This window comes from Oenanthe melanoleuca, chromosome 1A, assembly GCF_029582105.1.
Source record: "Oenanthe melanoleuca isolate GR-GAL-2019-014 chromosome 1A, OMel1.0, whole genome shotgun sequence".
NCBI classification, from domain to species: Eukaryota; Metazoa; Chordata; class Aves; order Passeriformes; family Muscicapidae; genus Oenanthe; species Oenanthe melanoleuca.
Genome location: NC_079334.1, coordinates 8,823,183 through 8,850,398, shown reverse-complemented (window position 1 = coordinate 8,850,398; position 27,216 = coordinate 8,823,183). Strand labels below are relative to the sequence as shown.

Genomic DNA, 27,216 nt, shown 5'->3' with positions numbered 1-27,216 from the left:
AGGAGGGGACTTGCACACCACCTGCCCTCTAAAGTCATCTGTAAAGATTGAATAACACTCCAGCCTGCTCCAGCAAACACGGCTGTGGAGCTGGGCGTGCTGTTTTCCACACAGGAGCTGTGCCTGCCTCCTTGCAGAGCAATCTGCAGCCTTTGCCACTGATATGGGGAGAACCAGCATTTGGCCCAGATTTTCACAAATCCATCTGCAACATGGTATTTTTAATTCATCCTCAAGGTTTGGACTCTAGCAGACAGCATGAGCCATCCAAGCTTGCAATTTATAATTTCCATCCCTTTTGACTTTCAGTGCTTTGCTGTGGGGTAATCTTTAATTCCAGGGACTTGATTTTAGTAGGGAAATCCCATTCGGTGCCTTTATTCTCTGCTAAATTCCAGGAGCACATAGCTGTTCTCTCAGGTTTGTTTTTTTGTCACAACAGGGTGGCCCAGGTGGACAGTTCCAACTGGGATAACCCAATTTTAAAACAGGAGAATGAAGACAAGCAAGTGCAATCTGAAGGAGCCACTCAGCCATAGCACTGCAGTTTTTTCTTCACTGCCAGTGCAAATGCCCTCACAAGTGAATTTTGCTTGCATCAATGATTCTGTAACAGCTGTGCTCCATGCCAGTGTCTGTTCCTGTATGGAAAACGTGGTGTTTCTCAAAGCTCAAATCCCTCCTTATCAGTCAGCTGAAAATACTTCATTTTCATCCTATGCCATCAAAGTCACACCAACAAAAAGCTCTTGCTCATTCAACATCAGGCCACTCACTCAGGCTGTGAGGAAGAGGGACAGGAATAAATCAAAGGTTTCATGTCTGGAACAAATGGTGACAGCAGTGTCTGATTTAGGTGATCTGTCACTTCAAGCTGTCAGGTGACAGATTTGTACTTTCATGTTTTGTTACTACCTATGTGGCCAGTGACACTCCAAAATCCATTGCTCTGTCACACACAGACACAAATTAGGCTGCATAGGCTGCCTTAAAAAAAGCTAAATGGCATGCTTACAAATTCATGTATTTTAAGAGTGGAAAAGCATTGAGTGATCTCATTCAGATTTTGTGCTCATTTCTAATTTTTAAGCAGTCATGAATCAAGGAAAATCAAAATACATGATGCTTATTCTGGCATGAAATTATGAGTTAGTTACTTACTACATTCTGAAAACATTAAAGTAAGGGGAAACTGAGGTTGACACCTACTCATGTGTAGGAAAAAAAGCATTAGATTGCTTTGTGAGCCCAGATAATTTAGCCAGCTGCAAGAAATGTTCTACCATGAAACTAGAGGGCCAAATGTACTGATGATTTAAGCAGGAGAGGGCCATAAATTAATCATTAAGTGGACAGGAGTAATGAAACAGCTTTACTTGCACTGAGTCTTCAGGATCTGGAGAGCCCCCAGGGGAAATCCTCTACATGGATATGCTAGATACACAGCAGATCCCCTTTTCCTGTGTTTCCAAACAAAGGGAGGAATGAAGGACCCACCCAGGGATTTGCTAGTTAAAATTTCTGAGAGAAGCAGAAGTCCAGTATGCAAAAGTGTCACTATTTATTTATTAATTAGCATGGAAAAATATTTGACAGGAAGAAAACCAACTAGCACAGATGCAGTGATTCTCATTCTCACCAGTGGCAATCAAAAGAGAGACTGCTCAAACCAAAGGAAGAACATTTATGATGTGTCCTTGGGACAGGTGAACAAGTCCTTTGTGGCTGTGAGTGAAGGGGAGGAGGGTGAGGAATGGCAGAATATTGTTTTATCTTCCACATGTGTGTGGAAGGGCTGAAGGAAATGTTCAGGGTATGAACACAGAGCAGTGAGGAACAAGTTGAATTTATTTTTTGTAGCCACTCAACTCCAGGGCACACAGGTCTTTTGGGTACATCCATTTGCTTCAGGCTAGCTCCAGTCCTCTGGACAATCCCAGTGGAGTTGGACTTCTTTATATTTGAGGTGGATTTGGCTTGGCAATGGCAATGCACCATGTCCAGCCCCCCTCCTTCAACACCTTTGCATTTCACAAAATACCACTGCTCTGTAATACCTGTTTTAATCAACTGAGCAGGATTCAATCAATAATTACCACTTTGTAGTTTAATTAGGATTTTCAAAGCATTACCATATCAAAACTTTAAAAGTATTTAACAGTCTGAAGATGAATATAAGTGCCAAATTCTAGTTGTAATTGATTTAGGAGCAAAAAAAGAAGACAATGAGTCATGTCTTAAAATCAGTGAGGCTATGCAGCTTTGCACTACCCAATGAATTGACTTGATACATTTTGTATTAATTCTTATACAATTAGGTAGTAGAGGTGATTGCTTATGGTGGTGTTAAACTCTTTAGGTTTGACAAGAAGCAAAATTTTAAAGTAACAGTATTAAAAATAATAACAAATTGGAGAAAATAAGTTATGAATAGGGAACAGCAATATTTTCTTTCTAGTTCAATTATGGCATCTATAAGGAATAATACCAAGTATCTTCATGCATTAAAATTCTCTATTGGTACGAGAGCAAACAAAACAAAATAAACATTCCAGAAAATGAGACATGGTAACTCTTACTGCACTAGTTTCTTTTTAGGGTGAAAGTTCTAATAATGCCTTCTTTACCTCCAGGACAGTGAAGACACCTGCCCAGCCAGACAACCTAATGTCCAATTTCCTTGCTGCTGATGCTGATCTGAAGTTAAACCATCAGGAGCACCCCAGGGCTAGCAGGAGCTCCCTTAGCAGGGCAGGGTGGGATGCAGTGTGCAGCTGAGTGGATTCCTGGCTGCTGCTGCTACCTGGACATTGGTTTCCAGCCTGGAGGCACAAGACCCTGAGGCTGAGATAGTTTTGTGGATGCAGAAACCCTCTACAGCCTAAGAAATGAGGCAGGGAGCTCTAGCTGGCTGCTAGACCTTGGACACTGAGTTAAAGATGGAAGGGAAAGAGACCTTATCTTGCAAATGTCCCAAGGCTTGCTCTGCTGGTGACTACGTGGCTTAGCTTGGTCTCAGCTTAACTAAGTGTGCTCCTCATTCCCTAATCCCTGAGTTTACATCATTCCTTCCTTCTCCCTAACCTGGGATATCTGAAGGCAAGACATGAGCCTCACACACACTCCCCAGACACATTTTCTTCCTGAAAGCGCGTCACAAGCAGCAGAGAATGCACATGTTCATCAGACTGTGCTCTCTGTGCCCTCTGATCTCCTTTAAGCCAGTTTTTCCTGCTTTCTCCTAATGTAGGCCCCATAGTAGAAGTGCAGGAAGAGAGCCAGGAGGCTGAGGCTGTAGAGGAAGACTGCAATGTTGAAGCCATCAGGGAACGGGCACTCTGTGAAGAGGTTGTAGGAAGAATGAGCAGCAACGGCCACAAACTGGCACTGCAAGAGGTGGAAAAAAGAAGCAGCCAGATTAGGGACACCTCAGCTTGGCCATTGAGACCATCACAGCTATCACAACACCCTAGCACTGTCCTCAACCCAGAGCATCACTGGCTTGCCTCTCCTGACATCTCTGGGAACCTGCCTTTCCGCCCAGCAGTGTTTTCCCACCAGGAAGGATGTCCATCCAACCTGGAGGTTTAACCAACCCAACCTCTCCTGCCCTTGGCCCGTTTCTCTGCCACAGTGCAGTAACTGAGATGTTGGAATATGGAGACTAAGTGTGGGAGATTCCCCTTCCCCAGTGGTAATCAGGTTATTGTACCCATAATTATGTTGATTTGTATTTTAGCTTGCAGAGGGGAACTACAGATACTACCCTTATTAATTTAAACATTAAATGATAATTTTTTCTTTTTTGTATTTTACTAAGTCACCTGTCTCAATACACTGAAGCAATGGGTTCTACTTACCCAAAAGCTATTAAATATTTTTTTTTTTATTTCATGCAATGTTTTCTTGTTCTGCTTTGCTTTGCAGGCTAAGTTAGAATTCTGGAGCAGCCTTCACTGCACCACTATTTTACACATATCTTCTTCCCTTGTAACTGCATACTTTTGGTATGCAAAGCCTGTCTTTGAGTGGAAAATACTCTCCTACAACCATTGTCCTTGTCTGGACCATTGCATTTATGCTGTATCTTTGAAAAACCAGCAGGGTTTTCTGGATTTGTAATTTCATCAGAGACGAGGGAAAGAAAATCTAAAGGGATTTTCTAGAGAAAACTTCACATATTTAATTTGCCCGTTTACCTGCCATTAGAGACACCCTTCCTGTCTGAAGGAACCGAATCAAAGCTCCCCAATCTGCTGCCCTATCAATAATCCAAAGTTTCCCTTAATCACTGCTCCACCTCTCCACACCAAGCACTGTTTTCAGTGCTCCTTATACAACCTAAACAGGAGGAATCCAGTTGTTAATTTTTCTCTCCCCTTCCCATTACAAAGCTGTGGGTAATTAGGTTGATATGGTCACTGAAGGCCTCCAGCAGTCTTGTGGAAGCAGCATTTGGAGCAGGTCACCCATGGCTCCACCTCTCAGAGCAGCACAGGAGGGCACTGGGGACGTGCTGCTCTCCGTGGGCAGCAAACAGAGATTGAGCCAGAGAGGTGACAGACAGCAGGGCCATCCCCCCTGGCCCAGGGAGGGCAGGGAAGGACACCTGGAGCTCATTACCAGCTGCAGGATGGTCAGGTAACGCTTCCACCACAGGTACCGGCGCATCCGCGGCCCCAGGCTGGCCAGGGCGTAGTAGCCGTACATGAAGATGTGGACAAAGGAGTTCAGCATCCCAATGAAGAAGGCTGAGGGGTGAAGAAGTGAGGGTGAGCAAGGCACACGACCCATTCCAGGCTAACCCTGTGAAAAGCTCACAGCCACTATGGTGATGCTTCCTAAACACATCACACCCACCCCTGGGCATGGACATTCCCCCTGGGCTCTGCCATGGAAACACATCAACTTTTCTCTTACTTCAGCAGCCAGAATCATTGGATGGGTTGGGTGGAAGGGACATTAAAGGCCATTATCTCCCACCAGAGTTGCCCAGATCCTCATCCAATCTGGCCTTGAGCACTGACAGGGTAGGGGCATCCACAATATATCCAATCCCATATCAAGTGTTCAGAGGAGAGACTTTGATTGTCTGACCTAAGCATTTCACACCATTCTGGTGTCAAGGCCATGTAGCCAAAATGACTTCCCAGCATCTTGTATTGGGAGTGGCTTAGTGCCCAGAATCTTCCCTTCCAGTTGAGCAAAAAGGGGCAGTGTTCTGGATACAGCCCAGAAATGGGCACAGCCAGAGCAGAAGACAGAGCCAGACCCTGGGCTGCTGCCCCAGGGCCTCTGAATGAGGAGAGAGGGAGCACTGCTTGTGGAGGAGATGTACACAGACCTTCTGTAGGAGGTTATTTTTTCTGATGGACTCACTCTGATGGCCCACTCTCATTCTGGGTGAGGCAGTGAACATGGCAGCCTAAATAGCCCCAAGATCTGAGCAGATGGGATCATCTGAAATGCACATGCTTTTCCTCACCTTTGGAAGTAGGTGAGCTTCCTACCTGCCAGTCAGCCCATCTGCACTGTTAATGCTACCTCCACCCAAAAAGCCATGAGAAACACAGGGTTTTCTTGCAGCAGCATTTCTTACAAGCATACCTTGTCCTCCAGGCACGTATTTGACCCCTGACCACCAGTTGAAGAGCATAGAGCCATGATGGTACACGTGCAGAAAAGTCACCTGCTCTTGTTTCTTGCGCAGAATTAAGAAAACCTGAAAGAAGCCAGGCAAAGGAAAACCTTGAGTCGATGTGGTTAGACAAAAATTTCACAGTAAGAACTCATAAAAAAACTAATGATGAGTCTGAATCTCCCAAACTCATTTCCTCTGCTGCTGACAAAAACTGGTGAAACACAACAGAACTTATAGTGGGAACTGGAAGACAGAATTTCTTCCACAAAGCCCAAAATATTTTTATGTCTTGATTCAGGGCCCCAAGTCCAAAGAGGACACATCTGAGACTCTGACTGAGCCTCCATACACTTCACAATTGGGTCTGCTCCTTTTCAAGACATAGATTGTATATTTACTGCTATCAGACAATAACCCATAGAAAAAACCTACTGTGTTGAATGGCCAAACTCTCCTGGAATTTGCATTAGTAAAGAGAACGGGTTTGCCAGATGTGTCAGGTCACTGCATTTCACCATGCACATACATACACACACACATACCAAAAAGTGAATCTGCTTTTCAGGAACTCAGGACTGGCAAAAAGCTGCTTTTGATGCTGATGCAAACAGAGAGGGGATTGGCCAAACCCCTGGCAATAGGCCTAGGGAGGATCCACATGTTTATTCACATTTTGGTGGGTTGTTAGCTGTGACACAAAGGGCTGTGACACAGCTTTCTTCTGCTGGCCTTGTGCAGTCACTTAGTTCATTTACAGTGCAGGAGGAGAGCTGAAGACAAACTATAAAGAGGTGGGACACAAACCCCCAGGACACAAACCTTTAGCACACAGCTCCCTGATAATCCATGGCAGCAGAGATGCCAGGACCTGTCCACTTGCAGCTCCTTTTCTGCCCCACTGTTAATCAGCCAGGTATAGCACAACACAAGCTGTGTGGCAGCTAAAATTTTGGGGGCCAGCCTGGCAGCAGCCAGGGTTAAAACCTCTCCCCTAGTGCCGTGCCCAGCCTCAGGAAGGTGCTGGGGAGGGAGTGTGTGCAGCCAGGGGATGGACAGGCAGAGAATCAATACAGGATCAACCCAGGACATCAGTTCTGGCCCGCTGCCCCTTTCTGACAAGGAAATATCTGTTTCCCGCTGAGGAGCTGAGCCCTCCTTACCGTATCCAGCAGCTCGATGACTTTGGAGAAGAAGAACCACCAACACACTCTTGCCATCTGCTGGGCAGCACAAGGCACGGCGGTTAGAGCTTTACCCAAAATCACATTTTCAACCACCATGTATCCCTGCCCACCCGGGCTCTGCAGCAAGGGGGGACATTAATTTTTTTTGGTTGGTTGGTTGGTTTGGGTTTTTTTTTGTTTTGTTTTGTTTTGTTTTTTTTTTTTCCAGATGGCTAGACTCTGAATAACTGAAAAGTTAATATGATGCATGCATCTGTTCAAAGTAAGGCACTGTAACTCCAAATTCAAAGAGGAAAAACCCATGCAGTGTTTTTAGAAAGCTGATGCTGGTGAGACCCAACCCCCTGTGATGAACAAGGAATAGTTTTAGGCAAAGCCCTCTGCTAAAGGAAGTGTTGAGTAAGATTTCTGTCATGCAAGGCAGAGGTTATAAAAATTGGTTTCCTTGTTGGAAGTGATCACCCAGAATCCTTATAATCCATGCAAAGAATCACATCTATTTCAAAGGTAATTTGCAATATTGATACTTCAGCTGGTGAGATCACCCTCTCTGCAGTGATCCAACTTAGATGGCTGGGTGGACTGAGATGATTAATCTTAGAGAGCTAAAGCAAAGTGCACCAGCTGTTGAAGCAGACAATTGAATGGAATAGATTTCCAGGCAACAACAAACTGGAGTCAAAGCCTTCTTAGCCATGCAAATTGCTATTTATGTGCAAAAGAATCTGCATAGCCATGGAAGGGCAGGGCCCAAGGCAAGCTTTCCCCAGAGCTGTACCCTCATTCCCAGCTCACTCCGGCTGTAATCCACTGGCTGGCACAGGTAGCTGTAGTTGGCCAAGACTGAAGTGACCAGAAACTGAAACAAACAAAAAGCAAATAGAAATCAATTTTCTGTTCAATGCAATCTGCTACAAAAAAGATGGGTATATCAATGCTAAGGTAGTAGGGTTTCAGTATTATAGTTACTGACAGAAAATCCATGAACAAATAGTAAAAACTTAAAACAAAATACTTCACATCCAGGTTGGAATATCAAAAAAAAGAGCAAATTAGGCCTAGGAAGATTTATAACTCTTTGTGTAATCACTGGAGGGCTCAAAACTAATTCAGCAAGAATAGTGAGTTCTAGTCTTCTGCATCTCTCTGACAGACTCCGTTCTTTGCAAAGATCACAGGTTGTTCTGTTTTGGTTGGTTACATTTGCCTGTTCACTGGAAAGCAAAAAAAAAAAAAAAAAAAGACCAAGTACCCAGTATAACTGAACAATCAAGCACAGAAAAGGAATTTTCACACCTGTCCTCAGATAGAGCAGCATTTGTTCAAAAAAAGCAAAAGCACTTTGGGTTAATGTAACACTTGTGATACAAATTAAAGGGCATATTTGTTGGCATCAGAATGTTTTTGAAACCTATTTGGCCATGTTCCCTCGAAGAGTTTTCAGTGGCCTACATAAACTAGGGGGGACAGGCTTGTGGAAAGGCTTATGCATTAAGAACAAGCAGAAAAAAATATCCTTTGCACTCTCAGCAGCAGGAAGACAGAGAGTGCTTGTCACTCCTGGAGAGAACTGCCAACTTTGGAAAATCATGGAATGTTAAGGAGTTGGAAGGGAGCTTAAAGATCCTCTAGTCCCAACCCCCTGCCTTGGGCAGGGACAGCTTCCATTAGCCCAGTGGTTCTCATCCTCAGAGATGGATCCATCACCAGCCAGACTGGAGGCAAAATGAGGCTGCTCCATATCCTCCACACACTCTGTGCCTAGTGAACTTACAATCCTTCACTCAGGATGAATGAAATCCCGTGTTAATTTCATGAATGGCAGGAGGATGGAGGAAGGGGAGGAAATCAGGTGCAGCAGGACAATGCTGCTTCTCTTGTGGCAAAACACAGACATGTCCACGCCAGCTCCCACTCCCTTCAGCAGAATCCATCAGCAAAAGCTGGAATCTGGAGGCTCTTGTTGTAAATGAGAAACAAAAGTCTCGATATTCAGCAAAATTTAGATTGGTTTATTTTATATAGACAGAGCAAGCAGTGCTGGGGATACATGGGGGTCACCGCCCTCTCCACGCTCCACCGAACTTGGTTTGCAGCTCCCTTTTTATAGGATGGTTTTCCTTGTAGTAATCAATAATTGTTATTGTTTTGTTGTGTAATTCTGCAAGGGAAGCAGTGGTGGTCAAAGAAACTTCCAAACTTCTGTGGGACAGCTCTTGGGACAATTGGTCATGGAACCATCTGGTCTTGGTAGATAAGGAGCAGAAGTAGGAAGTCTGACCTTTAGCAGATAGTTTGTGATTGATCACACAAAGGCAAAGAAACCTTTCAGACTTATGGAAAACCCTTTTTTTCTTTTACAAACTGGTATACACAATATTCACAACAGGGGGATTTAAACAGAGTGGGCTTAACCATCTATTTCCCTTTATCTATGTCCACATTCTTTTCTTATTTTAAGCATTCTGGTTTATCCAAACTCCAAAACTTCTACGATTAACACGAATCACTTATCAATTACCACACTCTGGAGTTCCAGCCCTGCCCAGGTGCTTAGTCCTGCCTGCTCACCTCGTAGAACATGTAGCTGGACAGTGCCACCATGGCCAGGTTGTGGGCGAGCAGCGGCGCCCGCAGCTGCAGCCGCCGCCGCACGCAGCGCGGCCCCAGGGCCACCAGCAGCAGGTAGCAGCTGAAGATCAGGGTGACAGGAACTGGGGAGTAGACCAGTGGCCACGGGTCTGTCCTTGGATCTGGAAGAAAAAAGCACACAGCCACGGCTGGCAGCTCCACACAGCGCGGGGTGGATATATTTAATTGTATTTCATTCGTTCCCGTCAGCGCGCTCGCTGGTAAAAAGAGTTTTGTTGTCTCTGTGTCTTTGCAAAGTTGCACCTCAGTCCTGCTCTGACTCTGCCAAAAGGCTTCAGCACAAAGGTTTTAGCCCAGGTTTTGGGTATGGGCTGCAGTACTGGAAGGCAGATCTTTCCTGGGATGAGCTGGAGCCCTCCCTGGGTGAAAGGAGCGATCCCAGACACTGTGCAGGGAGGCACAGGAGCAGCCAAAGCAACAGTGGCTCTTCAGGACTGTAAATCTTTACAGCTGAATCATAAAAGTGCTTCAATCACTGGTGTTATTCCCTTACAATCCTCAGGACATCTGAAATTCTCCACTCCTTCATTTTTATACCTGCTGTCTTAAGAAGCATGAATTCACTGGGAAGTGCCAAAACACTTATCCCTGCTGAAACAGCTCTTTGGTCTTACAACAAAGGGAAACTCAACAGATTTTCTGTCATGCCACCTCCTAATCCTGCTATCACCCAGGATATATTATATCAGCAAAAATGTCCCAGGTGCCATTCATGCTTTCTTTTCCTGTTCCAAGTGTCAGTGGTCTGTCAAACTCCTTCATTTTTTTATAAATGCCATACCAGTCTGGACAACACTGTTAGTCCCTCACCCTTCTAAACCTCCCAGCTCTTTATGATGGGTGTTATGGGCTGGGTCAGGAGCTCTTTGATATTCTATTTCTGGATTTAGCAGTTTGTCAGAAGTACTGAATTCCAGTTTACACTCTTGTGAAATTTAAGTCCTGAAACATTTACTGAGCATTATATAAACTCTGAGCATTATGCCCCATGTCCTCCTCCTGCCAAAGCCATCATGCAAGCCTGCATGGCATTTTGTGGATTTTCTTTACATCCAGAGATACAACAGAGCCCTTTGGGACCAGGCTGAGCCTCTAACTACTGAAGATCTGATGTCTCCTCACTGCAAGGTGTCAAATCTCAAGCACTGAGGAGTGTTACTGCCAATATTTCATTTGATAACAGGTTTTACTGGCATCACAAAGAGTTAAAACCCCAAAGTATTAACCCTTTAGTCAACTAAGCTTTCCCATGATACATCAATATGCATTTAAAAAAATCACTTCCTTTAGTATTCCAGGCAATCCCAAGCATTTATTGCTTGTAGTCCTGTCAGATTTTCCAATGGAAAATCCATCATCCTTTATTCCTTGCTGTGATTCAACAGGAGGATGTTGCTTCCTGGGATGTTTCAAGACTTGAGGGAAGTTTGTGATCATGGAGAAGCAAAAGTGGAAATCTGCCTAGTGAAGAACATGTGAGCTAGTATAAGGATTACATTCCTTCTGGGTTTGGTTTTAATGATCCTGCTATTCATGCAGAAATTCCCATTTTAGACAGCATCTCTTACCTACCTCCACTTTCAAGAATCCAGTTGTAGAAGTCCTGAGTTTTCTGCCAAATTGAAGCCATCCCAAGTTCTGGAAAGAAATTAACTTGACTGAGCCTAGAATCAGGGGGCTCTTTAGACAAAGGCTCAGGACTACAGCTAATGAAAGGACAATAGCTTTCTAAAAACTTAACTTTTAGACTTTTGAAAAAGGAAGTGACACCCCCTCCCCCCCCCCCCGTAATGATTATCTGCTTAACTTCCAGATTTTTTTAATTTATAAATTTAAATAACTTATTATTTAATTTCCAGATTTTTATATATAGAGGTTTCACCTCTAAAAAATGCTCTGAGCAGCTGCATGTGATCTGCCAGAGCCAGGAGGGAACTGCCAATACCATTGGAAAATCAGTCAGGTGGCATTTTTTTCCCAAAGCAGTATGGGCACAACATTCAAGTGAGGACTCACACCAGGTGTCATAACTGCATCCTCCTGCAGGTATTACTGGATATTCCCAGTGCTGGAAGGCAGCTAGGGATTCTTTCAGCACTGCTACAGCTCCAGAGGTGTTAACAGAGCTAGTCATTTGGTTTTCTGAGGCCCCTGTTATACATTAATTTTGTTTTACCTGTAGGGATTCTCTAATATTGTATATAAAATAGAATACTCATACATATGATGATCCTCCTCTTCCTTTCTTTCCTTTAGCAGGATGTTTTCAATGGCATTTGGAAGTTCTCCTAGAAAACACTTTTCTACAGTTAATTTAAACAGCTTGAGCTACTGATCCAGTTCTCTCCATCAGCACACAAGGACCAGCTTCCTCCCAGTTTCACCTCCTGCTGGCATGGAGAAAAGCACATTTTCTCCTTTGGCTCCTCCTCACAGACATGCCCGGTATTGTGCCTATGACACAATTTCTCAAATCGCAACTTCACAAATTTCTCTCCTGCAGTCAATCCTTGCAGTCAGGCTCCTTTTTGGGCTGTCCCTGTGACACAGCCCTGCGAGGTGTCCCACCCACCCTGACACAGAGCCACACGCCCTTGTAATCCGGGCTGTGCCAGCGCCCAGATTAGCCGGCGATGATCAGCTGGCTCAGAGTCAATCCCGCAGGGATTCCACACGGTTCCATGACCCCAAACCTTCCCTTGCTCCCCTCCCCAGGGCAGGGAAGGGGCAGGGAGGAGGAGCAGACTCACCGCAGCCGCTCCGAGCATCCCGTTCTTCTCCAGGTGCGCAGAGCGCAGGTGGAGCCGGCAAGGCAAGGAGCTGCACACCGTGCTGGGCTTTCCTCTCCAGGAAGGCAGGGGAGGTGAGTACATCACCTGCCAGGCTCTCCCGCAGCCGTGCTGGATCTTCAGCTTCTTCTTCAGCCTCCCGAAGTGCGGCGGCCACAAAACCCCCGGGGCACGGCGGGACTGAGAGCTTACATCACATTCTCCTCCCCCGCCCCGAGTTTATCAGATTAGGGAACTGGAAAGGAGAGGGCTGGGATTCCACAGGAGGGAGCCGCTGACCTTTAGTGTCAGCCCGGCCAAGTGGGAACGGGGCCAGCGTTTCTTCTGCATTCCTTCAGGACATGTCGCGACAGCTTTGGAGATGGTGACAGGAGAGGGATCACGGCTGGAAACTAGTCTGCATGGAGCACTCCTTCAGACCAGCGCGAGGGGATGTCAGCAAGCTTTTTGTGTGGCCAAAACAGGTCCAGACCACCAAAGGAGGGGGCAGAGAACAGTGGGGACACCTCACTCACTCACTCACTCACTCACTCACTCACTCACTCACTCACTCACTCACTCACTCACCCACCCACCCCTCATATCCAGCCTGTGTCCCCGGGGGAGTCACATTCACCTTTTCTAATGAGACAGGATAATTTGTGTGGCAGTGATGCCAAGTGGTGTCCAGCAACTGCATCAAGGGAAAATGCAGAGAGCTGCAGTGATCCAGCCCCATGTGGGGGCACCAATGCAGAACCAGGACCCTGCACCCCCACCCTGCAAGAAACAGCCCAAAGCCAGGTGACGGGGTTCAGCTTGGTCACCTGAGATGTGGATAAGTCCTATTCTTTTCCTAGTGGGCACAGATTATTAGCAAACTCCAAATAAAACAGAGGGTTGCACCATTTCTCATACCATTGCATTGTGTCTGCCACCAGACCCATGACAAACCTTTCTGAAGGGCAAAGCACCAAAGATTAGCTGTTCAAAGCTGCTTTAGGAATTAGGCATATCATGTGCTGGGAGTTTTTCACTGGAACACATCACATGCTGATGCTGCTGGACAGCTACTGCCTGTCTGTGATTTATGGAAACCATGAAAGAATTTAAACAAATATTTTTGGGAAAGGTGATTTAGGATGAAGGTTTTGAATTTAGGGCAATGGAGTTTAGAAGAGGGTTTGACTGACCTTGGGTATCATATTGGGTTTTTTGCTGACCCAGGGTGAGGGAGACAATTATAGTGAACTTTACACACTTCCTTTTTTTTTTTTTTTTTCAGAGCCTCCTATAAAGACCTTTTCTTGAAGTTTTCTAATTGCTCATGAACCAGCAGGTTTCCTTTCTATATTTTTGGTGCCCTAGTCCTAAAGGAGGTTTAATGATTTATCTGTGTGAATCAATGGAAGTGATAAATCAGACCAGTCCTTTCTATCTCTCACATATAGATGGGACTATATTTTATTATATCTATCTGGTAATTTAAGCAGTATTTGTTGAGCTATTTATACTGATGTATAAGACTCAGAATTACAGACAGAAAACTTTTCCATCAAGTTTTTTACCCTGGTGAAAAGCACCACTTGCAGTGAATTTTCACAAACTTCATTTGTGGAATTGTTCACATAAACTGGATTTTTTTTTTTTTTTAATGCCATGAAACCTATTTTATTTTTTAAAAACCTTCCCTGTTCCTGAAGTATTCCCAGTGGTGCTGTTGCAGATGTTCCCTAGCATGGCTGGCAGATGGAGAGATGTCATCAGTAATGTGGTACTTTTACACTCCAGGAATGGGCATCCTTTGATGAATTTCAGTGCAACTGAGAGGGCAGCTCTGCAGGGACCACACACAAAAGCCTCAGGGCTTTCACTTTCAGCAAGAACTCAGTAGAAAAATAACCCCCAGCATTGCTCCTTTACTGGAATAGTATTAGGGGAGCTCTGAATGCCAGAGTGAATTGGGTTTTTCATTCAGTGACTTGGCAAGAAAAAAGGGGATTACAGGGATATGAATGACAGGCACAGTAATAAGGAACTCAGTTATGCAGAGTGTGTGACAGCTCAGACTACTCCATCAGAGATTGAAAAATATTTTAACTAATGAAAAACCTGGCTATCTCCAGCAAAGTTTAGATATGTTGCCCCAAAATTATTATCAACACTAAATACCAGCAGTAAAACAATCCTGAGGGCTTCTAGACTGTGCAGCTTTTGCTCTTTGGTCCTATGATTGCTGTTGCTTTCAACCAGAGCTGTACTAAAAGCACAAATTACCAAATTTAAATGCTTGAGAATGACAAGGAGCAGGGGACCACCCACATCTGGATACACATGCCACTGTGCTGCTCTGAACCCCACAGCAGAAACTTGGCAGATTACAGAATTACAGAATAGGTTGGGTTGGAAGGGACCTTAAATCTCATCTCATTCCACCCCTCTGCCATGGGCAGGGACACCTTCCACTATCCCAGGTTTCTCAGAGCCCCATCCAGCCTGGCCTGGAACACTGCCAGGGAACAATTCCTTCCCAATATCCAATCTAACCCTGCTCTGTGTCAGTGTGAAGCCATTGCCCCTTGTCCTGTCACTCCAGGCCCTTGTCAAGAGTCTCTCTCCATCTTTCCTCTGGTCCCCTTCAGGCACTGCAAGGCCACAGTGAGGTCACCCCAAAACCTTCTGTTCCCCAGGGAGAAGAAGAAGAGGATGATCTTTAAGGTTCCAAACCATTCTGTGGTTCTTTAATCCTTTCTTCAGCAGAACACACCTTCAATTCATATAACCAACCTGCTCAAATCAACAAAACATCAAATTACAGCAGGAATTTCAAGCTGGGTCACAGAGTATCTAAACTCTTCAGGCACCACAACCTTAGCTATCAGCACACTCCTAAAGATTTGATGTGGCCAGATAACTTCTCAAACTTGCACACACCTGGCCCTTGGAACTCCTGAATGGCATCAAATTCACTTCCTGTGCAATCCAAGTGGATCAAACTCCTCAAGGGATTGATGCATGCAGATACTCAGATGAAGTGTTATATATGCAGATAATAAAAAATACTGATAACTTATGTATGGAACTAGACTGGTAACTTATGTATGGAACTGACTTCAATGAGAGGTAAATATCAGAGCTGAGGATGCCACAGAACAGGAAGGAAGGTGACAAACCCACAAATCTCTTACTCACTTCACATCTCCACTCTTACTAAACAAGCTGCTTATGGGACAACATATTTCTGAGTCAGGAGAAGTTCAAGGATTGTGTCTGCACTACCTTGCTCCTTGGCAGGAGTGTGCCCCAGAGCAAGCTCTGAACTCCTGAAATAAGTTATATATTCACATCTTTGTGAATATATTGCCAAGGGAGGTTTGTGTCATCTCCCCTAATCCAAGATTTTTAACAACCAGCTCTCAGTAAAGGTTTTTTAACTTCATCTCTCAATTGCTCACAACAGCAATAAATGACAGCTGGTTTCATGAGTACTCTCTCAACAATAGATGTTTTTACATACAAAGAATAATAATTGAATGGCTGAGTTAGTTTTGCTAACATGCAATTACCAGCTTATATATGTTTCTAGGATTTATGGTGGTCTCAGGTGACAATCAGCCATCACTAAAACACTCTGAAAACCTCACCAAACTTTCCACTACATCTGGGTCTAGTTCACCAAGCTCTTGTGAATGAAAAAATCCAAACTCACATCGATTTAGAGCAAAAAAGAGCCCTAAAGAGGCACAGTGAAGCAGCTGAAGATGCTTCTGGCACAGGGATTCTGTTTCCTGATTGCCTTCCCTATGCACCATGCAACCAATTGCACAGACCTTGACAGGTTAGGAAGAGATTACAGGAAGGGATTTTTGGCAGAGGTACTAAACAGACTGTCTCTGAGCATAGGACTAGGAGACTGCACCAACTCTTGTGTAAATTACAGTCTTAAACCCCAGTATTTTAATTTTACCAGCATGGATTTTTCAGTTTAATTAAACCATGGGGGTCTCAGAAAAGTCATTCAGCCTCTCCTTCCCAGAGCTGTAAAGGAGAAGGAAACTTTGTCTGTCCCACAGGAGTGTGGTGAAGGTGACCTGCAGTGAGTGGAGAGCCAAATCTGCCATGTTCCACCCATCTGGGGGCAAACTAGGGCACTTCTGGCTCTTTGTGACCTTGGGCCAGTAATTTCAAGTGTGAATCATCAAGCAAAAGCCCTAAAATTAGGTGTCTGCACTAATGAACTTCTGCAAGGCTGAAGGGAGTTCTAAGGGCTCACCCAGCTGTCCACACAGAGGAACCTGCTGCCATTCAGGATGCCCCAGGGTATCTCACCTGAACACATCCACGTGGATATCAGAGCTATCTAAAGGCATCTCCAGTGGCACTGGGCACCTACCTATGTGCAGGAATCTGAATTGAGTCCTCTTTGCTTCCAGACCCACCTTTTGCCAGCCTTGCCTACTGACTTGACCAGTTTTTTGAGATAAGAACCTTCTCTGATGTGTTTTTGTGACCAAGCATCAGTCTTGGCTGTGGGAGCCTGAAACAGCCCTGCCTCCAAAAATGCATTCCCCAGTAACTCCTAGGCCTAGAGAACTCAGAAACCTTTGACTTTCATCTCAAAATCTGCTGTCTTTAAAGCATGTCTTGAATCAGTGTTATTTCAAAGTTGCACTGTGACTGGCAAGGAGAAAGGATTTAATGCTGATCCCAAGCATTATGCAAAAACCTCCCAGAAATGAGCTTAAAATTATGTATTGATCAATTGGGTAATAACAACCTCTTACAAAAAAAAACTCAAAAAACCCAAAAACCAAACAAACCAAATCCCAAACCTTAGGAATCATGGTAGCAACAAGGTTTTTATGCCAAGATCTTGGCATAAAAGGAGTGAGAAGCCAAAAGGAAGAGCAGGTGATGAGCCTTCATTTAGACATCCAAGGGATCCAGGAATATTGTTCTAGTCCTAGAGCTCTACAAAGAACAGAATGAACCTGATTTTTCCAAGGGCTCCAATAGAAGCAGCTTGTGGATCTCCAAACCCAGACCTCATGGCACTTCCAATGTGCTGGAACCATGGGTAGAGCACAGATTAAATTCCTGCTGTAATTAGTGCAGTACCCACAGAATGAGAGTGCAGTGCTGATGACTGCTGTCTCTTGTTTTCCCATTGGAAATCAAGGGAGTACAAATCTCCATATACCTGTCTCTTGGTAATATTTGAATGTTTCAGTGCTTCTGAGAACTTTGCTCTTCCATTTCTCTCCCACACAAACGACCAACAGCACTGAGCTGAGAAATTAACTCTGACCAGCTGCTCCTATCAAAGGGAGAGCACATAATAGAACTTGCCACTGAACATCCACTGCCATTGGAGAAGGGAATCTTTTCCTTTTTTTTTTACTTTTTTATTTTTTCCCCTCTAGTTTCTGATATTCCTCTGCTATGTGCACTCAGCTGATCAAACATGCCAGTCATACCAGATGCCACTTCAGAAGCTGAAGAGAGACATTAAATGGTGCACAAATGTTGTGCAGGCCACCTGCAAATGTCTGGGGTTCACACCATAGGAAAGAGGATGCTGCTGTTGAAAGAAAATAATGTGATTCTGTTTTTAAAGTCAGATGCCCTGAATTACCACACCAACATGTGTCTGCTTCATGAGGATTCTGGAAGTCTAAGACAACTCTTCCTGGTTTGGTTTTTTTTTTTTTTTTTGGTTAGTTGGTTTTTTGTTTTGTTTTGTTTGTCTGGCAAATACCCATGTCATCCTCTCTCTGCAAAGATGTGTCCACCAAATCAAACTTAGATCCCTCTGTGATGGTTCTGTGCTTTCATCCCCTTCTGTTCCTGCCCTGCACCTGGAGAAACCTCCCCACAGAAATTAGAATGGCTCCCTTTCATCATCCAGGCTTTCACCCTGATCATGCCTGCAAATCACTGAGATGTGGTGGTCAAGCAGCCTGTGATGTGTCCCCAGCTCTTTCCACTTCTCCTTTTATTCCCATTTTGCCTGCTCCTGCCATTCTCCTGTGCCTGCAAAGCACTGGATCTAACATGCAGATTGCAGGCTCTGCAGACTCTCATTCCCTGTGCAGTGACTACCAAAGTATTTATGGCAGCAATAAAAATTGAGGATGCAAAATCCTCTTTCCTCCTCTAATGATCTGGTACATCTGCTCCCAGTGATCTGGAAGCCAAATAGAGCAGATATTTATAGGAGACAGAAAATGAGCAGTTTGACTTTCCAGCTTCCAATGGTGGATTTTGGAGCCAATAGGCAGCACAGAGTGTTCTGATCTCTGTCCTCTAAAGCAATTACTGTGTGGAGAACAGCAGACACCTTCCTGAAATTGCCTCATATTTACAATAGCAAAAAAGATTCAGTGTTTTTCATGGTCCATCCTGAATCTCTATCTTTGTGTGAAATAGAAGATTTCACCTTGAGTTAAAGCAACTCATGACAAAAGACAGTGACATGAAATCCTCACTGAGGCAACAAACTCCTCCACACATCAAAAAATGGCAACATCTCTCCTGGGAGGGACTTTGGCTGGATTTTATGCATTGCTCTCAAAGTAATGAACACTGTGTTCAAATCCTCAAGGCCAGGTTTTGCTCAGGGGCTCTGAGCAACCTGGGCTAGTGGAAGATGTCCCTGCCCAAGGCAGGGGGTTGGAACTGGATGATTTTTAAGGTCCCTTCCAACCCAAACCATTTTGGGATTCTCTGAAAACAGCGTGGGTGACTCACTGGAGAAAAACTGCCATTCTCCCTCCATTTATTGCAGGAAAAGAATGTGCTTGGGACTCCTCCAGTTCAGATTCCTTGGGCCTGTGGAGAATCAGTCAATAACAGAAGGGCCATACACAGTCAAACAGCTGCAGAGCTGCATCATAAAAGTGACATGACTCCTTTGCAACTCCCCGAGGCTTCATGAGGTTTAATTACTGTTTTATTCTTAGGGATCCTTACAGAAAGGCCATCTGTTCATGGCAAGAGCTGTTAATATCAGTGCTGCTGCTGGCAGTGCAGTCCTGGTAAAGGTGGCAATAAATGAGCCAGAGTAACACGCAGGAATTCCTTCTCCTCCTGTTTTCCATTTCCCTGTAACTGGATTAGGTACTAGGGAAAGTTGACCTGCCCTACAGGGACAGGTCTTGTCATAATTGCAGGCTACAGGCCAAATCCTGAGGGATGATGTGGGCTAGCTCAATCTACTTCAATAGATTTCATCCTTCCTTCTCATCTTGACTACTGAGAGAAGTTTGGAACCGATCCCTTTGGGATTGTACACGCTGCTTTGGTTTGTGGGTTAGTCCTTGTTGCCCTTCAGTGCTTTTGAGACAGAATCTTTGACACACCAGTGTGGGAAAAACACAGTGATAGAGTATTCTCCTAGCTGGAAGGCAACAAAGCACCTTCTGAGGAGAAAACACTGATCTCTGCCATGGCAGCACGATGGAGCACAGAGCAGGCAGTGACCTTGGAAAAAACCTGATTCTGAGTATGCAGGTCACACACCCCTGTCTCATCTGCTTATTAAAAAAATGGAGGGTGCACAATTTGTCTTTATCTGTCTTACAGCAGATGAAGGAAGCCTTTTAATGACTTTCTGTCAGGAGGAGATTTAGACAATTAAAATAAGATATGATGACTCTGTAACTAGCCAGGCCCAAACTAATGATATAAAGAAAGATAGGAAAAAGAAAAGGAGTCTTCTTTAGCAAAAAAAAAATGTCTACATGGCTTATGGGCTTCCTTAAGACTACAGAGATTGTGCACTGAAATTAGGATTAAATTAGTTATAGCAAACTATAACTGATAGTTATAGCAAACTATAATGGGCTGATAGTTCCATCTCTGTGCTAGGTAGGTAAGGAAGAAGATTTAAAGGGAGATTTGGAGCTGCACCCCCAAAAGCATCTCCAAAGGCATCCATTTAGGGCTCTGCTGAGTGCCAGCACAGTGCCAGAACTGCCCTCCACACAATCCACCAAGATTCCCCCCATCTGCTTACAGAAGAATTCACTTCAGGATTTCACAGCCTCAGCTGCCCAGCCCCTTCCCCAGGAGCAATGTCTCAGCCAAAATCCAGCTGCCAGCAGTAAAAGGTGGTGAGAGAAGGGTCTCATGTCCCACCTGAGAGCTCCCTGGGATCCTGGGGAGCTGGTGACACTGCCCCAGCACCGTGGGAAATGTGCAGCAAGGTTTCCACCCCATGAATGGCTCATAAAGAGGAATTTCTCAAAAAGGGGAGAGATCAGCTGTGGCCCTAAATTAATAGAATAATTCCCTCCTCAGCACTATCAGGAAATCACTTCTGTTGGGGCCCTTATACCTCAGTTAAATGGATTATCAGAGACATCCTCTAGCTCCCAGGCAAATATTCATTCTCTCTGGAAATCAACAACCATAGGTGCCAGGGCTTAGCTGTGGACTAGGGACTTATGCCAGTTATTTTATTACCTGATTTTGGGTTTTTTTTTTGCCATGTAGCCATGAGTCTTTAGCCATATCTCAGACATCACAGACATCACATCTTCTATACTTGGGAACACTTAACAGCTGCAAGAAATCTGCTTAAAAAGTTGATTTAACAATAGAAACAGACTCTCTTGGATTCTGGGATCATTGGGTCCACCCCAACAATCCCACCACGTTCCTGCATTTCATTTGACCTCTTCTGAAGCTTTTCAAATTTGCCTGCTCCTCCACCAAAATACAGTGATCAGTGACCAAACACCCCCCCAAAAATTGTTTTACAATAAGGGGGGAAAACACTTGCAATCACTTCTGACACTTCTCACTTTTTTTTTTTTTTTTTTTTTACATACAATACTCTTCTCCCTAGTGTTAGCTGCCTTTAAAATGTAGTAAAATGCTGAGAATTTTGAGAAGTGTAAATCTGCATCATATTTATCTCGAAAATGAAGAGTTTGAGAGTATTATTAGTAATCTTAGTAAAAAATTATCATTAAAAACACAAAATAAAAAAACTCAGAAAACCAAAACCGAATCACCAAACAACCCTGTGGGAATTGCTTAGTCACTGCCTTGTACTTGATGCAAAACAAATAAATTTGTGCTGAGTAAATCAAATGCTAAGTGCTGTGAGATCAGCCCTGGCAGGAGGATATGCTCCTTTTGCAAGGGCTGAAAGGAGGATGCTCCTGGGCAATTCTCACCTGAATATGTCAGGAGGTGACAGCAACCAGGATTTGAGATGGGCTGGCAGAGTCCCACATAGACCTGGCAGGAAAAGGGGGGTAAGGCTGGAGCCTCAGCAGGTGTGGCAAGGCTGTAACCTGCCAGACTCACAGCATTCTACCTCCTTTGGCTGCTGCAATTAATTAATTAATTAATTAATTAACTAATTAATTAATTAATTGAGCAAGACTAGGGGCTATGCACCATGTGCTTTTCTCTTGTTTTTTAAAATCTGTTTGGTTTTTTTTTCCCCCCTAGATTAACAGAGAATTGTCACTGACATCTCTGACCTCTGCTGAATTTCCATTTCTCCTCAGGTAAGCAAACTACAAGGCCAATTCTATAAACAGAAAGCATTATGTAATTTATTAAGACTGGAATTGAGTACCATAAGCAACTGTTACAGTTAGGATGGATCCTAAGCTAGATTTTTTTTTATTATTATTTCTACCACTAGAGGCCTGTAATGTGCTGCACATTTGGAAAAATCCTCATTATGTCAGTGGCATGAAAGTACCACGAGTCCAAATCTGCACCATGATTGTAAAAAAGTTTCTGTATATTTAATTTCAGCTTCTGAAGACAACTTTCTGCCAATGGCAGAACAAGTTCAAAAAAGCAACTTTTCAGCAGTCTAATAAAAGAAAATACTTAATAAACAAATAATTTAATATTTATAAACAAGAGCAACTTTCCTCAGCTCTCTTTAAAACCTGTGGACTGATCTCTTGTGTAACATTGCTTAGATTGGGATTTACTGAGCAGACACCCAGCCAGCTGGTTTCAAGTTAGGAAGAAATAGAAATTTAGGAATAAATATTCACATCTAGCATGTTTATGCATTTGTTTTGGCAATACAGCACATCTGACATCTTCAGTGGTGTTGGTAGCCTGGAAGAATTACTTCACCTATGCATGAAGGGTTGAGAAACACTTTTTTATTCTCAAGTAGTCATAAGAGATGGGTATTTCCAAAACAAGATTTCTGCTTATATCATGTTGTTTTGGTTCAGTTATCTTTCATGTTGATTTGACCACCTGAACTCTCTGCTTTGCTCTGATATGCAAATTTTCTGCAGGTGTAGAGAAAACTTTGCTGTGGATTTCAGAGTAACCCCTGAGATCAGTCTGTAAGTGAAGTAAAGTGGGTAAAAGCAAGCTGAGCACTCAGAGTGGTGGATTTCCAGCCCAGTCCAAGTTCAATAGTTACTCTTACAAGCTGGCCACAGGTCCATGGGCAGAGCCACTGACATTTCACAATGCTAATTTCAGAGCTGCTGCTTCATCCTCAAGAGCACATTTCTTCACAAGTCACTGCACACCTCTCTCTGGGGATGCTTGCAGAGCAAGGCAAGAGATGGCAGCAGAAATTGCTTCCTGGGATAAGCTTCATCTCACCCAAGTTTACCCACCTGAAAGATCCTGGAGGCAAACCAGTGTTCCTGGGAGGTGAGTCACTGTGCCTGCCAGCTCTGCCATGAATCACCAGTTAGCAGTGCCTTGGGTTTGCACTGACACAACGAAGAGCCCAAAAGATTAACTGAGGCTTTATGCCTGAATAAGGGGAAATGTCCCTTTTGCTGCCCCCAGTGCTGGGTATCGATGGAAATGTGCAGTGAACTCTCAGCTGAGGGCTCTGTGAGGTAATTTCTCTGTGTGGGACAGCAAGCAGAGTGGAGTGTAAAGAAGTGCAGATGCTCTGCTGCCTCCCCCAGTGCTGTGAGTGCTAAGTGACTCCATAAAGCATGAGGGAGTCAGATCTCCCCGGAGCCCAGCAGGGATGGCACAGGGCTGTGACAGCCACAGGAGCCCTGTGCTTTCCTGCCACTCTGGGCACTGCCACTGTCCTTCTCTGAGCCCAGAACTGGGTCCCTGCCGAGCCTGAGCACAGCAAGGCAGCCAGAAAGCAAAGGCAGGAGGTGTTTTGGGGGTGGGAGCTCTTCCCTTGCCACCCAAGGCAGAGCTGAAGGTGACTCATCCTCCTCTGCAGCACTCTCACACAGCTCCTTCGTGTGCTGTTCTTCCCTTCCTCTCCCTGTAGAGGAGAGCCAAAAAGTCCATCTTTCCCCAGAAACTGATCCTTTTTTTTTTTTTTTTGCTTGGTCACTGGTGTATCCAGCCCTGTTTTTTATGCATTGCTTCAGGCACTGCAGGAGTCTTTAGGCACTGACTGAAGAACAGGGCAGCAAATCTGGCACACTTGGTGGAATAAGCATTCCAAGCCAGGGGCTCAGCAGATATAAACTGAGAAAAGATGACCCTCAGCCCTCCCTTTGGACAGCAAATGAAGACTGTGAAAGCAGACTGGTTTAAACTGGGCACAGCTTTGCTGATTTTTCAAACTGTGCTGCTCCTAATTCACAGCAGCACGGGAATGTTGGATAAGAGCCTCATTGTGCCCAGCACAGCCCATCCTCCCACACACAGAAAGGAGGTGTCTGCTAAAATTAAACGTCATCTCGCCACCATTGTAGCACGCTGAATTTTCCTGCTGAAATGTGGCATGTGGAAGAGCTGATAAACAAATCCTCCAGGTTTCAAACAGGAGAAGGCAGTAAAGCAGAATTATGCTGCCTCTCCCCAGCTGTAGAATTTTGGGCTGTAATTCTCTGAAACAGAGACCATCTGAGCCTTGGTGTCCCTGGCACCTCATCCTAACAGAGCAGTGCCAGGGGATTCAGTGACCCTGGAGCTGATCAGCTTCTCCCTCCAGGAAATTCTCACCATGGGCAACCTGCATTCCCTTCCTGGGGTTGTTAAGGGACACACACACCCCTGGAGACATCAGGGAAGGCTTCCCTCCTCTCTTTCTCAAGGCTACATCAGTAAGCTGATCTACACATTTCAAAAGACTGCATGGGAAGTACAGGAGCATCCCTCTCATCCTAAAACATCCTTGCCCTTCAGGCAAGCAGCTCAGCTTTGCACAGGGGAGGCAGGCTGGGCAGGTGTGGCTGGTCTGGCACCAGGGGACACCAGGCTCAGCTCAGGCTTTTCTCCTGGCCCCAGTGTTCCACAGGACACCAGGGCCATACTGCTGCACTTGGAGCAGTCACTCAACTCCTGTAATTCATGGAAAGCAAAAATGAGCCTTCTAGCAAAGGAGGTGGAACACGTCAGTGTGACCCCATGGCAAATTGTTCTCCTCTCCCAAAAAACTTGGGGAACCAGAATCAGAATCAGAAAAAGGGAGGTGATAGCAATTCAGCAGCCAGGGCCAGGGCTGAGATCCACCACCCAAATTTCATTTTCAGCACCAGCTCTCCAGTGAGAAGCTTGCTTTAGCTCATCTGGAAAGTCCTTCTCTTCTCATGCAAGATGGCTAACCACACCAATATCCTTTAGACAAGCTCAAACCACCACAGAAATATATTCAGTATCACGTTCTCTGCTCCTGTTACACTTTCTTTGGGAGGGAAGGTGTTCCCCTGTCTCACTGCAAGCTTAAGCATTTGTGCTCTTTAGACTTCAGCAGAGAGGGGCAGAATCCCCTCCCTGTGACCTGCTGGAGTCCATGCAATAAATGGACACTGGAAAAAAATGCCAAGCTTCATTTCCCCCCATCATTTCAATGTCTTATGGATATAACTAAGGGACAGCTGTCCTTAAGCTGATGGAAGTTCTGCTAGACCAGAGTTCTGTTCAGCACACACCCCCAGACAGGGTACAGCTGCTGAACACATAAAACTGAGATGCCCTGCATGCAAACACAGCCTCTGTCTTTTCTGGAAGCCTGCACAGGGAAGGGATGGCACTCCCACCCTTCCTGTTCCCACCCAGGAGCAGGGTGGGAAGCAGGGATTGAGCATCCTGCTCCAGCCCACTGAGCAAAGTCACTGAGGTAACAGGCTTGGATGCAGGAGAAGGGGAAAGGGGGAGAGAAGGCAAGTTCCTTCTGGCTTTCAAAACTAAACACCAGATTTAGAACTCATGAGCAGCTTGTGCACTTGGCAGGCAGGTGCTGGGTCAGCAGGCTCTGCAGTGCTGTCAATGCCTTTCACTCCTGACCTGCACTTCCTCTGCTCTGGCATCCACCTTCCCTGAAATCTGCTGCCCACAGGGAACAATCATCTCCTTTGGGACCCTCCTCCCCTCTTTTTCCCCTGTTCACAGAGAAGACAATGACTGCAAGAACAGAATGGAACAGAAGAGATTAGAACAAAATATTTTGGTTGGGAGGAACCCACAATATTTGTCCAGTCCAACAGCCAGAGCACGTCAGGGCTGACCAAATGTTAAGGACATTGTCCAAATTCTTCCCAATGACAGACCTGGGGCATTGACCACCCCTTCAGGAAGCCTGGTCCAGTGTCTCACCACTCTCTTGGCAAAGAAATGCTTCCCAATGTCCAGTCTAAAAATCACACAGGGCAGGGGAATACGCTGCATTTTCTGAGACCTGGGAAAAAAAAACTCTGAAAAACAGACTTGAATATTTAAGCTACAGCTGCTGTTGTGCCATCATTCAAGCTGATATTTGTTATTGTGATCAACTGTTAAGTTCAGGTAATGAAACTCTCAAGCAAAGGCTGTATGAAGACCAGTAATTGTCATCTTTCCTTTCTTTTCTTCCTATGCACATATTTGAGGGGAAGGTGGCATAGAAATGACTGCTTGCTTTCCTTTCAATCCTTTTACCAATCTGGGAATTCAGCCACTTGGCTAAGTTGACTAGGAATTTTTTTCCATAATAAATAAGGTTTAGCTGAAGCTGCTCTAGTGAGTTAGGCATGAGGATCTAGAAATGAAAGACTGGTTGTCACTGTGAAAGCTGTTATTACTTCAGTATATGGCCCTGATTGTGCTGGCCCTCAATTTCTTATGAGTAAATGACATCCAGTCCTCAAGGATTTCTGACTATCAGTGACTATCAGAAGAGACCTGCTTCACTTGCAAATTAAAACTATGTCTGTCCCTCCCCCAAAATAATAAATGCCCCAAAATATTGGACACCAAGACCTGGGGCTCCCATGCATTTGTAGAGGATGTGTGTTTGCTGAGAGGGAATCCTGTTGGTTGTTGCCATCTCAAGTGCACAGGAAACATTTCTTTTGTGGATATGAGCACTTCTGTTGCAATTCTCCACACATAGGAGGTGGCAGGATTTCCTCTAAGAAGAAATGAAAGTCCTTGCATGCCCCCACACTGATCTATCCTTCAGGATTCCCATAAGGACTTGGAGCAGCTTATTTGCCATTTGTTAATCAAACTCAAGGGGATTTTTAATGTGAAAAGAGTCCTTTGAATGAGACAGTCAAGCAGATCCAGTGAGGGCTGCTCTAAGATGCAGACTGGCAGTCAGGACAGCTGGTATTTGGTTCCAGAGCTTTGACCCAAAGACTGACAACCATTTTTTAGCTTTTTTTTTTAATTCTATGAAAAAACAGGGGGTGGAAAACTGCTTTTTAAAATCTTCTGCACGCTGCTACAGTGCTCAGAGCAAGAAACTCACCAATATTTATGACTCCAGGGTCAGCACTGCTAATTGAGTTAATTGAGGCTGTGCTGATTTGCACCGTCAGAGAACATGACCCCAAAACATTGCATTTAAATTCATTTTCCCCATGTTTCCAGAGTTCTAGGGAGAGACAAACTGCCTCAGGAGTCATAGGGTAGGGGGGGTAAATAAAATAAGGTAAGAGCTGTTTGACTCTCCCTGTACCATTAGGGGCAGGGAATGAGGACAGAATATAGATGGAGTGAGTGTGTTTGTCAAGGATGAGCAGGAAGGGGATGGAGATCTCCTGATGCTGACAGTATTTCC

At 44.7% G+C, this 27,216-nt stretch overlaps 1 protein-coding gene across 3 annotated transcripts; it reads right to left on the bottom strand.

Annotated features, from left to right (window-relative positions):
• Positions 1 to 1,538: 1,538 nt before the first annotated feature.
• On the bottom strand, positions 1,539 to 12,461 carry LOC130248332 (elongation of very long chain fatty acids protein 4-like). Of its 3 annotated transcripts, none has more exons than XM_056482034.1 (9): positions 12,228 to 12,461; positions 11,654 to 11,765; positions 11,050 to 11,115; positions 9,397 to 9,578; positions 7,604 to 7,684; positions 6,802 to 6,858; positions 5,608 to 5,722; positions 4,624 to 4,751; positions 1,539 to 3,387 (listed from the first exon to the last, which is right to left on the bottom strand). In XM_056482034.1, the coding sequence occupies exons 3-9, from the start codon at positions 11,105 to 11,107 to the stop codon at positions 3,217 to 3,219; spliced, it is 792 nt and encodes a 263-aa protein (XP_056338009.1). In that variant the 5' UTR covers positions 11,108 to 11,115; positions 11,654 to 11,765; positions 12,228 to 12,461; the 3' UTR covers positions 1,539 to 3,216. The 3 variants fall into 3 exon arrangements, with proteins under 3 accessions (XP_056338009.1, XP_056338007.1, XP_056338010.1); XM_056482032.1 differs by having other exon boundaries at positions 11,699 to 11,765; positions 12,228 to 12,442; XM_056482035.1 differs by lacking the exon at positions 11,654 to 11,765 and having other exon boundaries at positions 12,228 to 12,455.
• Between the last annotated feature and the right edge of the window lie 14,755 nt (positions 12,462 to 27,216).